The sequence below is a fragment of the Geotrypetes seraphini genome, chromosome 12, assembly GCF_902459505.1.
Source record: "Geotrypetes seraphini chromosome 12, aGeoSer1.1, whole genome shotgun sequence".
Classification (NCBI taxonomy): domain Eukaryota; kingdom Metazoa; phylum Chordata; class Amphibia; order Gymnophiona; family Dermophiidae; genus Geotrypetes; species Geotrypetes seraphini.
This window is the reverse complement of record NC_047095.1, coordinates 46,510,221-46,522,755: the sequence shown is the minus strand read 5'-3', so window position 1 is coordinate 46,522,755 and position 12,535 is coordinate 46,510,221. Positions and strand designations below refer to the sequence as shown.

Below are 12,535 nucleotides of genomic sequence, written 5' to 3'. Positions count from 1 at the left end.
CACTACGCAACAATGGCCTAAATTCCCTGTCATAGAAAGCAGCCTGAAATGGATGTTCCAAGGATTTCTTGCTCTTACAACCTTGAGCTGATGGAAAATTAAACAATGCATGTGATTTTCTCCTATGTTTATGGAATGCTATCGGTCATATAGCTTGGAGCAATACCATACACAACTTTGTAACAAAGACAACCCAGCTTAAACAAAACACGTGTCTCCACTGGAAGCCAGTGCAACTCTATCAGTTCCTGGTTTTTATAACTGGTAATTTTATTGAGGATATGAAAACAAACAAGTGATGATTATTGCCAAGAGAGACAATCTTGATATATTACCACAATGTACAGTAGCTTATGATACCGTGGGAAACATAACAATCAGATGCAAAGTGTGCAGATGCATGCAGAATACCTCATTATAATGTAAATCAAATAATGTAACTTATGGTAACATCTTAAACTGTGCTATTCCAGGAAAGATAATGCCGTTTTACTAACCCACCTGAGATTGCAGCAGGTTGGTCACTCAGCAGTAGACTAAAGTGTGGTAAAATGCCAACTGCTAACATACCTCAACAATTTCCAGCCTTGTTACAGATTAAGGAGCAGTTGTTTTTTGTTTTTTTGCAGGAAAATAGAAGCATGCTACTCTGGTGCCTATGGGAATGGCAGGAAAAAGTAATGTGGACGCCTATCTTGAACTGACTCTAGGAGGCAAAGAAGAAGAGGCGAGAAAATGAACCATACCCTTGCCATTTCCATCCTTTTATAAACCTTCCAGGAATAGGTTGAGGATATGACTTATTTTGTATTCTGTAATAAATTTTTCCTTTTTTCTATTTATAACGTGTGATGTCAATTCCTCCTTGATGCATTTTGTGTTGCGCTGTGCATGTCTGAAAAGTTGCGAGTGCTTAACTATAAGTTGCAGTGTGTATATGAAGCAATTGTTTGAATGATATAGTTATGCAGTACTTCAGCATTTTGCAGCTGGTATGCTGGTCCATAGGTGTGCTATGGGAGCTGAGGGTCATTTATTAGCAGAGCCAGCTTATCCCCCCCTTTTACAAAGCCATGTTAGCGGCTGTTGCTGCAGTAACTGTCCAGAAGCCCATAGGCAGTGCTGGAATGGAGTGTACCTTTTAAAAATGTTCTTGTCTGTCGTGGTTGGTGGCAGTGAGGAGCGATGCATGCAACAACCCTGGAGCCTTCTCTCTGACATCATAGGCAGGATGCTTCAGAGAGAAGGCCCCGGGATTGGCATGAGCAGGTTGTTTGAATTACTGCTCACTGCTACTGACTGCTAGAGACAAAAAAAAAATCTTTAATAAAGTAAATGGGGGGAGAGAGGATTAAAGAGAGACACCAGGAAGTCCTGGAGAGGAGACAGGAGGGAGAGATGCTGAATTATTTGTGAAGTGGGGGGGAGGTGGAGGAAGAGGGTAAAATGCTGCACCAGTTTTGGGGTGTGCCTTGACAATTTTAGCATCTTGTAAATGTGCCCTGAGATGAAAAAGATTGAAAATCTATGATATAGTTTTGTCTGTATGGCTAAATTGAGTTCACCCACTTGATGCTTTCCCCCCTAGTCTAAAGAAAATGTGTTGAAATAAGCTCTTGCATGCAGTTTAACTGACTGGTAAATATGAAATAAGATTCTATAAAATATCATTCAAAGAACAGCTGTTGCTTAATTTTTTTATTTATTTATTTATTTTTACAGAAAATGTTCACAGTATTCTGATGTTTCTTATGCTGATTTGCATTGATTTCTGTAGTCTGCCTATGGAAAGTTAATCTCAGTCTCCCTTTTTGTTCACAGGTGGCCTAGGTGTAGGAAGTAGGTCTGCTACAACGAGCCCTACTGGATCTTTACATAACACTCCAACACATCAATCTAAACCTCAGAATCTGGATCCTTTTGCTGACCTTGGCTCTCTTGGTTCAAATTTAACAGGTTAATTAAATCATTAAATTATAGAGAGTATGTTTGGGCAGATTGGCTGGACCATTTGGGCCTTTATCTGCTGTCATTTACTATGTTACATTTAAAATGATCTGACTGATAAAATTTAAAATGGGTATATGTCAATAGATGATCACTATCAGCCCGATATTTGAACACCATGGTTAGCTTTAAAAAAACCCAAACTAAGGCCATATCTCCGAATTCTATATATGGTGCCCACATTTAAGTATATTTGCATGCAGATCAAAGATGTGTGTACAAATTATCTAACAAGTCATTCACTAGCAATAAATTCATGTTAAATTTGCGTGTGTATTTTTGAGCACTATGCAGACAATTAGGGAGATAATGCTGTTGATAATCCAGAAATAGATAACAGCTGCCATTTTCCAGATAAGTGCCTTTGAATATTGACCTGAATGTTTCTTTAGGATGAGCAGTTATGACTATAGAAGCCTGGAATATAAGAAAATATAGGAATAATGTGAAACACAAGCTAACAGAGCTTTATTGTATTATCCCACTTGTACTCATTTAATGAATGATGTTTTGTGGGCAGTCATAGATAAGGATATTGTATGGTCATGATTGTCTAGTGTGGATTGGCCTATTCTATATTCCAATGCGTTCAAAGAGTGAAAGATAGAAACATAGAAATTGAAGGCAGACAAAAACCATTTGGCCTATCCAGATTGCTATCCATATGTCTTCTTCTCCCACAGAGATCCTATATACTTGTCCCAATCTTTCATGAATTCATATACAGTCTTCATTTACATCACCCCACCAAGAGCCCGTTCTGTAAATTCATCACCCTTTCCATAAAGAAGTATGAGGGTAAATCAAAAAGTAAAGGTAAACTAGATTTAACGGCTTTAATAGAAGTAACAATGAGCAATTGAACATATCACTTTTCCACATAGTCCAACTAGTCCACTTTTCCACATCGTTCAACTAGCTTCTGCATTCCTGCAGAGAAGAAGTTTTTTGGCTGCTCCCAAAGCCAGGTGAGCACTGCTTCCTTTACTTCATGCTTTGTCTTTTGCTCTCTGGGTTGCAGTGATGCACCCATGTCTCATCGCCGGTGACAATTCTCTCCAGAATACTCGGATCTTCTTCATACCATCTCGGGAACTGGGTCACAACCTCCACATGCTGTTGTGCAGATCAGTAAGCTGTTTGGGAACCCATCATGTGCAGACTTTCCTATATCCCAAGTTGTCATGCATTATGGCAAATGCAGATCCATAGCTGATATCCAAATTTGCAGCCAATTGAGACACTATTATCCGTCGGTCTTCTCTAATCAAGTCATCCGCCCTGTCGGTGTGCTTGTGTGCACAATATTGATGGGCGACCCTTTTGCCGGTTACACCTGTTCTTCCCACTTTAAACCTTTCTACCCACTCATAAACCTTTCATTGATTAATGGTACTTTGTCCATACTGAGTCAATGTCCGTTGGTGAATTTCCACAGACTTTACTCCCTCTGCTCAAAGAAAGTGCACTACTGCACGTTCTTCGATGAGGCAATCTTGCAATGGAGCGTCCATGTTTCTGACCTCATGGCTGCCACACGACTAAAACTGACTCCCCAGTTATTAGTAGCAATATAGAAGCAAACAATAAAGACCAAGCACTGCACTGTGCATGGACAAACTATCCAACAGGCAATGTTTGAGTACATATGTTGCATTTCACTAGTTCTGTTCCAGATATTGTATATAATTTAACAATTGCCTTTAATTTTTGATTCACCCTCGTATTTTTCTTTGGGTACTACTGTGTCTGTCCCCCTTAGCCTTCCATCCTATACCTCCTCATTCTAGAGCTTCCTTCCAATGAAGAGAATCGCCTTCTCTGCATTTATGCTGTGGAGGATATTTAAATGTCTTTTCATATTTATTTAAAACATTTTTAATCAGCCTTTATCCAAGTCAGCGTACAAATTTCCATACATATTAAAATAGGCCCCTTGTACCTAAAATATACATATTGAAATATTTAAGTATATCCCCATATACTTTATGATAGACTACTGACAACTTTAGGAGCTGCCCTTTGGGCCAGCTCCATCCTGCTTATATCTTTATGAATTTGTGATCTCCTGAATTGTACATGGTATAAAGAATTGCACAGAGACAGAAATCCTACCCGTCCCCACCAGAATTCTGCCCATCCCCGCCCGTTCCCACCAGAATCTCCTCTGTCCCCCACCCATCCTCGCGAGGAATCCCCTCCGTTCCCCCCTAAAAATTACCTGTCCCCATAAAAAGCAGCAATTACTTCTGACAGTTTTGATTTTAGTTTTAATTGAGTTTTACAGAAAAATCAAAACAAAGTAAGACATCTGCCAGAACAGAAATTAAACAAATACCCCTTCTCTCTCCCTCTCCCCAGGCATATCAACAAAATACTATCCCAAAGAAATAGATTTAAGGCAGAATTTGATGAACAGAAAAAAGATGCCCGGTGCAGCAATTCTCTCCCCCTCCGCTCTCTTTTTTTTTTTTTTAAGTTACATATTTAATGTTGGTATCTGCTGGGCTGAAGCAGTTTAATGCAGGGTAGTCTGGTAGAGCTGCACAGTTATGCTGCCCAGTCTCTCCCGAACTCATCTGCACAGCCACAGTGAGTGGTGTCAGCCACAGTAAGTGGTGGCAGCTCGACTTTAAGAATAGATGGGACATCCACGTGGGATCCCTACGAGGGTCGAGCTAAGGAACTAAGTCATCAGCACTCAGACTTAATGGGGTGGGTCAGTAGAGTGGGCAGACTTGATGAGCTGTAGCCCTTTTCTGCCGTCATGTTTCTATGTTTCTACTGAGAGAGCTCTGCACATCCACCAGTCTCATGATTGGCCATCAAGCTCCAGCTCTGTCTCCCTGATCGGTGGATGCGCAGAGCTCTCCCATGTGAGTGGCAATCATCAACTGGTGTGCTGACGGATCAAAGAAGCTTAGAGGGAACATTGGAACAAAAGTAGGCTGGCATTTCCGTGGGAACCCCGGATAACCAGCGTCCATCCCCGCAGGGGTCCTGTAATCCCCATCCCCTGCAGACCTCTAACATGGTACTCTAAGGGTCCTTTTACTAAGGTGTGCTATCCAATTTGGCACATGCTAAATGCTAAGACACCCATAGGAATATAATGGGCATCTTAGCATTTACTGTGCTCTAAATGGGTTAGCTCACCTTAGTGAAAGGACCCCTAAATAAGATATTACCACAGACTTAGAGACATTATCACCTCCGTTACCCTGATGATTATTCTTCTCCCTCTGCACTCTATGGTTGTTATACAAAGACAGTTCAACATCAGCAGGATAGTAATATAATAATAATCAAGAAAATTTATACAGAGTGAGAAGTTTGACTGCACCATGTTTTTGGAAATATAGCAAATTTTATATTTTGAGCCCCATTTTATATAGAATGTAGAGATCAGAAATGAGGCATCCAAGATGGGATATGCTCAGTTCAAGTATTATTTTAGAAAACATTAGAAAGAACATAAACCCAGAATCCTGTTTCCAACAGTGGCTAATCCAGGTCACAAGTACCTAGGCAAGATCCCAAAAGAGTAAAACAGATTTTATTCTGCTTATCCCAGATATTGTCCAACAATGCACAGAATAGATGCCAGAAACGATTCCAGAGCTAAGGTGTGAAACGTTATTAAATATACCAAATATTAAAAAAAAATTAATCCAAAATTTAAAATTTTATTTATAACACCGATGAATTGTTTTGATGTATGTAACTTGAAAGATAAGTTTGTTTTGTTTTACTTATATGTAATGCTGTAATCTGCTTTGAATAAAAGCAGAATATAAACTATAACAGGTGATTTCATCCTTCCTTTTTAGCCAGGATTCTTGAGTCATCAAAAGACTAAAGACGCTGGGGCATTATTACATCCCATATTGTACAGGTTCTCAATCTCAGCAAAATTAAGAAGAAAGGACTGAGACCTTTACCTTTTACTTTGTCAGTCAAATAAATAATAATAATAACTTTATTTCTTATATACCGCTATACCATAAGTTCAAAGCGGTTTACAACAAGAATCGTGCAAGAGTATGCGATGTTTACAGCAAGAAACATATGTTTACAACAAGATACATATGTTTGGAACAGGATACATAAGTTCAGGGCGGCTTGCAAGCAGATACATGCAATGAGAAAACCTGGTGTTTGCAACAAGAAACAAATGTTTGGATCAGGATACTGAAGTACAAAGTGGTTTACAACAGGATCAAAGCGGTTTACAGGAAGATACTTGCAATGAGAATAAGAGAGGTTTACAGCAATATACATGCAGGGGGGGGAGAGAAAGGGCTTTCAGGGATATAAAATTGGCGGGGAAGAGAACTCAGGTTGTGTTAAATGAGAATCTTTACATAGAAAAACAGTAAGGACCTCTTTTATTAAGCTGTGCTAGCGAGTGCTGTGTGGAAAATGCACCGAAACTCTTTAAATCCTGCCCACACTAATTTGTTTAATAAGAGAGGCCCTAAAAGAAACAGGCAGAAACCATCACAGGAGTATTTAAGACAAAGATGACTGAAAAGGAATTTATCATAGGAATTAATATTTCAACCTTTACACCGATGAACCCAAGTTTCAAGTGGAGTATTTTTCAAAAAATAAATAAGTAACAATAAAAGTAAAGTACAGTAATACACAAAAAGCAAAGACAGCACAATTAAATAAATTAAACTCAAAATCAATAATTTCAATATCATGAACACTCTACACTTGGGGCTCCTTTTACTAAGCTGCGATAGCGTTTTTAGCGCACGCTGAGATTTAGCGCACGCTAAACCCGCACTACGCGGCTAGAACTAATGCCAGCTCAATGCTGGCGTTAGCGTCTAGCGTGTGCGGCAATCTAAAACCGCTATCGCAGCTTAGTAAAAGGAGCCCTTGGTAAATCTTACCCCCAACTAGCCAATAAATTTGCAAACTAAAATTGATGGACTCGTATTGAGAGCATCACAAAGGCTCTATGGCCCCCCCTCTAAGAAGCTACGCTAGGCATTTTTTTATTGCCGGCCGCGGCAGTGTTAGCTCTGACGCTCATAGAATTCCTATGAGCATCGGAGCTAATACCGCCGTGTCCAGCGATAAAGGAGCCTAACGCGGCTTCACAAAAGGGGGGCCTATGTTTTGAAGATTCCTGTTTTTATTCAGGCTTAACTTTAGCCAAGCTTTTTCCCCCAGCTTGTGAACATGTGCCCAGGTCTAGTCTCTGATCTCAGCATTTGATAAAACAATACCATCGATAGTCTTAAAAAAATGAGGGTGCGTCTTTCCCAAAATACATCGTGAGCTCCTGACAACTGCAGGAAATTATGGGGCAATGCGTAGCATGTATAACCAAATCCTTCTCTCTGCAGCCCAAACACCATAGTATCCCCTCCCTCCTATGCCCCTTCCAGTATAATTATATCCCTAATCTGAGTGATGCTGGAGAGATTCATTGAGCATCATATGTGACGGACTGTAATGAACAGCAGCAGCTGAGCTCTTTCAGCCAAGATTACCAACAGATCTATGCTACACAGATTTCTACTGTTTTTCCCCGTCAAGCAGAGGCAGTTGGCAGCTAGGGAGATTGTTCATGGAAAGGAACTGAGGGAATAGGAAGAAAAAAAAGAAAGAGTGCTGTATAGGGTGAGAGAAGCTGAGGGGAAGAACATTAATCCATAGGGAATGGAGGGAGCTGGAGCATATACTGTACAGGGTAGAGAACCATTGTAGGTGAGTGATGTGTTAAGACAGCAAAGAGCTTTGAATAAAGCAGAGGATCAGCCAACTCGGAATCTTTTCTTAAATACCTGCGGATGTCCACTCATATTTCCCAAGGACCAGCCATTTTACAAATATGGTGTCAGGTCAAAAGCGCACCGGGACAAAGGCACGCGCAGACAATTGAGCGCAGCGCGGAGGCGCGCGCCGCAGAAAATTACTGTTTTTAGGGCTCTGACGGGGGGGGGCGTGGGGGGGGAACCCCCCCCCCACTTAATAGAGATCGCGCCGTGTTGTTGGGGCGTTTTGGGGGGTTGTAACCCCCCACATTTTACTGAAAACTTCACTTTTTCCCCGTTTTTAGGGAAAAAGTTAAGTTTACAGTAAAATGTGGAGGGTTACAACCCCCCAAACCCCCCACAACGCCGGCGCGATCTCTATTAAGTAAACTGGGGGGGCTCCACAACAAAAACCCCCGTCGGAGCCCCTAAAAACTGTAATTTTCTTCGGCGCGCGCCTCCGTCTTGCGCTCAGTTGTCGGCGCGCGCCTTTGTCTTTCGCGGAGTTGTCTATGAACCTACAAATATACACACTGCAAAAAATGAATGATACAATCCAGCAACTTCCACATGGAGGTGTTGGCACTTGCATTTAAGTGGCACCGCTTCCATTTGTGACTTGATAAAGGCAATGTTGCTTGTTATGAGGACATCTGGTGTCCTGAAGCCCTTATTCGACTTTATGAGCTCCTCCTATAAGGTGCTACTAGCTTTGTGAAAAGTCAGCATATTAACAAAGTCTGTTCTGCCAGCTTTGGTAAAAGAGGGGGGTAAGTTAAGTTCATCTTTTTGTTTTTGAAAATTTAACATCTACAAGTTTGTGCATTTATTGCATAATAAGTGAAGATTTATTAATAGAAAATGAAAAATTTGTGTTTCAACATGCACCAGTGACAATCTTGGTGACTTTAAGATCATGTGGGGAAGTGAATCTGTTAGTGCTGTCCGCTGGCTTATAGGTTAAAAAAAAAAAAAAGTACAAAAGCTATATAAAACACATTTGCCTTTAAGTTAAAATATTATGTTCTTTGTATACCATTTTACAAACCTACATGTGTATTGTAATTGCCAGCAGGTAAGTAGTAAGGACACTTGGTTTCATTTTTGAGGTGGAAATAAACAATAGGGTGGCGGAGGAATTAAGAATGACTATGTATCAAGCTATGGAATGGTTTGGTATTGGATCCGGATTTATACAAATGATTCAAGCACTGTATAGCTCCCCAACTGCTCGTTTATACATAAATAATAATTTTTCAGATGCTTTTAAATTGCAGAGGGGAGTTAGACAGGGTTGTCCATTATCTCCTTTGCTCTTTGATATAGTTCTTGAACCCTTGTTGTTAGCTATTCAACAGGCAAAGGACATAGAGGGTATTCCATGTGCTGGAGTGGAATATAAAGTATCCGCTTATGCAGATGATATATTGCTTCATTTGAGGAATCCGGAAACAACAATTCCATGTCTACTGGAGATAATAGATACATTTGGAAAATTCTCAGGATACAAAATAAATTGGAATAAATCAGAAATTTTACCTTTAAATGTGCATTGTACAAAAGGTATACTTGATTCTTTCCCTTTTATTTGGAAAGAGGATGGTATAAAATACTTAGGTATTTGGTTGAATAAAACACTTGAAGAGACAATGAGAATAAACGAAAAATTTTTATTACAAAAAGTAACAGAGTTATGTGAGCAATGGAATCCTTTACATTTGTCATGGTGGGGAAGAGTTCAAACTGTTAAAATGATGATTTTGCCTGTAGTTTGCTATCAATTGGGATTGATACCAGTGTTTTTTCAGGGGTCTTTTTATAAAAAATTAAATAGTATTCTGGTTAAATTTATTTGGCTGGGTAAAATTGCAAGAGTGGCTCTAGTGTCTTTGCAAAGACCAATTGAGGAGGGTGGGGTAAATTTTCCCAATTTTTATAGGTATCATCAGGCCTATATCATGCGCCAAGGTATGTATTGGGTCCTCCCAGAGCTTTTGGAACAATTACCAGAGTGGTTAAGGGTGGAGAGATCACTTATTTTTCCACTTAGGCTTGATCTTCTGCTTGGTATAAAAGTGCCTAGAATACGTAAAGACAATAGAGTATTAATGGATACTTGGAAAACATTAAGATTTGTAGATAAATTAACTAGTGATTCTATTTTAAAATCGAAACAGCAGACTATTTGGGTAAACTCCAAGATACAAATAGGCGGGTTTAAGATTGTCTGGAAGGATTGGATTAAGGCAGGTATAAGATCCTTAACGGAAGTAATTGATAATGGTAAGCTGCTTGATTTTTCACAATTGCAACATAAATATGGTCTGAATAAAAAACAAAGTTATAAGTGGTTGCAATTGAAGCAGGCTATTCAGGTGGGGTTCCCTGAATGGAAATCTTTAAATGATCATTACAGCTTAGAATTCTTATGTTTCCAGGCAGATTTTCTGGGACACCAGGCCGCAAAGTGGTATAAAATGATATCTAATTATTTGAATAAGAAACCAAAAAATGGATTAAGAGATATTTGGAGCATTGAGATTAAGCATCAAATTAATGCATCTCAATGGCCACGTATTTGGTCTTGGAGAATTAAAGGTACGATGTCGGCATCTATTAGGCAAACATGGTTCTTTTTGTTGCATAGAGCATTCTGGACCCCTACTAGATTACAAAAATTAGATTGCTCTAAGTCTAATAGATGCTGGCATTGTAAAATTGAAATTGGAACTTTAGACCATCTTTTATTTTATTGTCCATGTATTCAGGCATTTTGGATATCAATATGGGATCAAGTTAATATATTGATGGAAAATCATGTAGCATTATCCTACGACACAGTGATTTTTGGAATGTGTATGAGGGCCAAAAGTCAAATATCTGCAGCAAACAACAAATTATTGATGATTCTTACTGGAGTGGGAATTCAACAAATAACGACTAATTGGAAAGACTGTTCTAGATTGAATTGTAGTTTTTGGTGGAACTCAGTTTGTCATTTATATAAGATGGAAAGATTTCTTGCCGTACAGAGGGGATATTTTAAAAGGTTTAAGGAGGTGTGGAGGCCATTAATTGAATATTGTAATGATTAAGGGTTATTCTTTTTCCTTAGGGGATAATTTGTAAAAATGGGGGGGAGGGAGAGTCTAAATATGTATATGTTTGGATAAAATATTTTGTTGATAGGGGAGGGGATGGGAGGTGGGTGGAGGGAATTAAAACATGTGTAATAATATTGCTTAAGAATGTCAAGTGAGTGATGTGAATTACTTGTAATAATATTGTACACTTGTTGAAAGAAATAAAAAGGAATAAAGATGAAAAAAAAAAAAAAAAAAAAAAAGAATGACTTCCTTAATCCCTTTGTATAAAGCTCTGGCCAAAATGAACACTTTTTAATGACCAATGTGTGCCTTTGAACTAGTTTAAAGCCCAACGTGGATGTTCCTCTCCCCTCCCCCACATATATTCTCTTTGCAAAATGGGGAATCGATTTTAGTCCTTCCTAAACCAAGGTTTCTTGAAATCTCTGTGTGGTTTGGATCTCCACATGTAAATAGCAGCTTTTTGCAATCAGTGTATGCGATACATAAGTGTAGAAACAGAAATGAAGTCAGAAAGACTATATCGCCTAGCCAGTTTGCCCATCCATGCCATCTACTGTCCCTTTCACTCCCTTACAGCTCCTATAGACTTGTCCCTTGCTTGCAATGTGGATATGTGCTGTTGTCACAGGGATATGTTTCTAAAATAATGGCCTATATCTCTTGTATAACAGGTGGATCTTCATTTGCCAGTAAGCCTACAACGCCGACAGGAATGGGTGGAGCGTTTCCTCCTATGGGTTCCCCACAAAAACCACCTTGGCAGCAGGGTGCTGGTTATACCTGGCAACAATCACAGTCAAAAACGCAACAGAATATCCCTCATTCTTCGCCCCAGAACAAACCCAACTACAATGTGAGCTTCTCTGCCATGAACAGTAGTCAAAATGACCGTGGAAAAAGCACACCTAATACTGGTAAGTTATATTTAGGCAAAGTTTGTTTTACTATTCTGTTTAATATGTAAATTTCTGATATTGAATAGAATTCAACTTGTCATGTCCAAGTTTATCTCATTGATTGTATTTATCCTGTAATGAAATAACCTATAAAAACTTTAGAGCACAGTTGAAAACCAACTTCTTTAGTCTTCCCTATGGTGATGGGTCAGGGCTTTAAGCACCCAGGGAGAAATTCTGCTGATGGGGCCTGATTCTTTAAATGATGCCGCTCTACATGGTTGTCAATCAACTGCATGGCTCTGTTTATAGAAGAGGTGTCTAACCTTTTGGCTTCCCTGGGCCACATTGGCCAAAAAAAAATGTTTCTGGGGCCGCGCAAATGCTGCAGCAAGATAGAGGAGGGAGCCGGCAAGATGGTAAACACCCGGGGGCAGCAGAGGAAAATGCTGCATCGCCCTCGACCGGGGCCGCACAAAATACTTCACGGGGCCGCAGGTTGGACACCCCTGGTTTATAGGATCATGCCTAGCGGCGCCTAAGCAGACATAGGTATTGCTAGGCATCTTAGATATAGGTGCCAATATATTTGGCTTAATTTACCAGTGCCTGCCTCAGACACCTAGTGATTCCTAAGTCTACCATGCTTATTTTGCACCCCTAATTATGCTTCATCAGGTGTCAGAGGGCACCTCAACTTAGGTGTTGCTAGGTGCCATTGTAGATATCCATGCGCAATCTAAACTAG

General features: G+C 39.7%; 1 protein-coding gene across 4 annotated transcripts in view; it reads left to right on the top strand.

Annotated features, from left to right (window-relative positions):
- Positions 1 to 12,535, top strand: part of DNAJC6 (DnaJ heat shock protein family (Hsp40) member C6) — a 119,267-nt gene that overhangs the window by 88,412 nt on the left and 18,320 nt on the right. For all 4 annotated transcript variants that reach the window (XM_033916791.1, XM_033916794.1, XM_033916793.1 and 1 more), the window contains 2 exons: positions 1,822 to 1,956; positions 11,563 to 11,805. In XM_033916791.1, the coding sequence (XP_033772682.1) occupies positions 1,822 to 1,956; positions 11,563 to 11,805 (378 nt within the window). The remainder of the gene's footprint in view (positions 1 to 1,821; positions 1,957 to 11,562; positions 11,806 to 12,535) is intronic.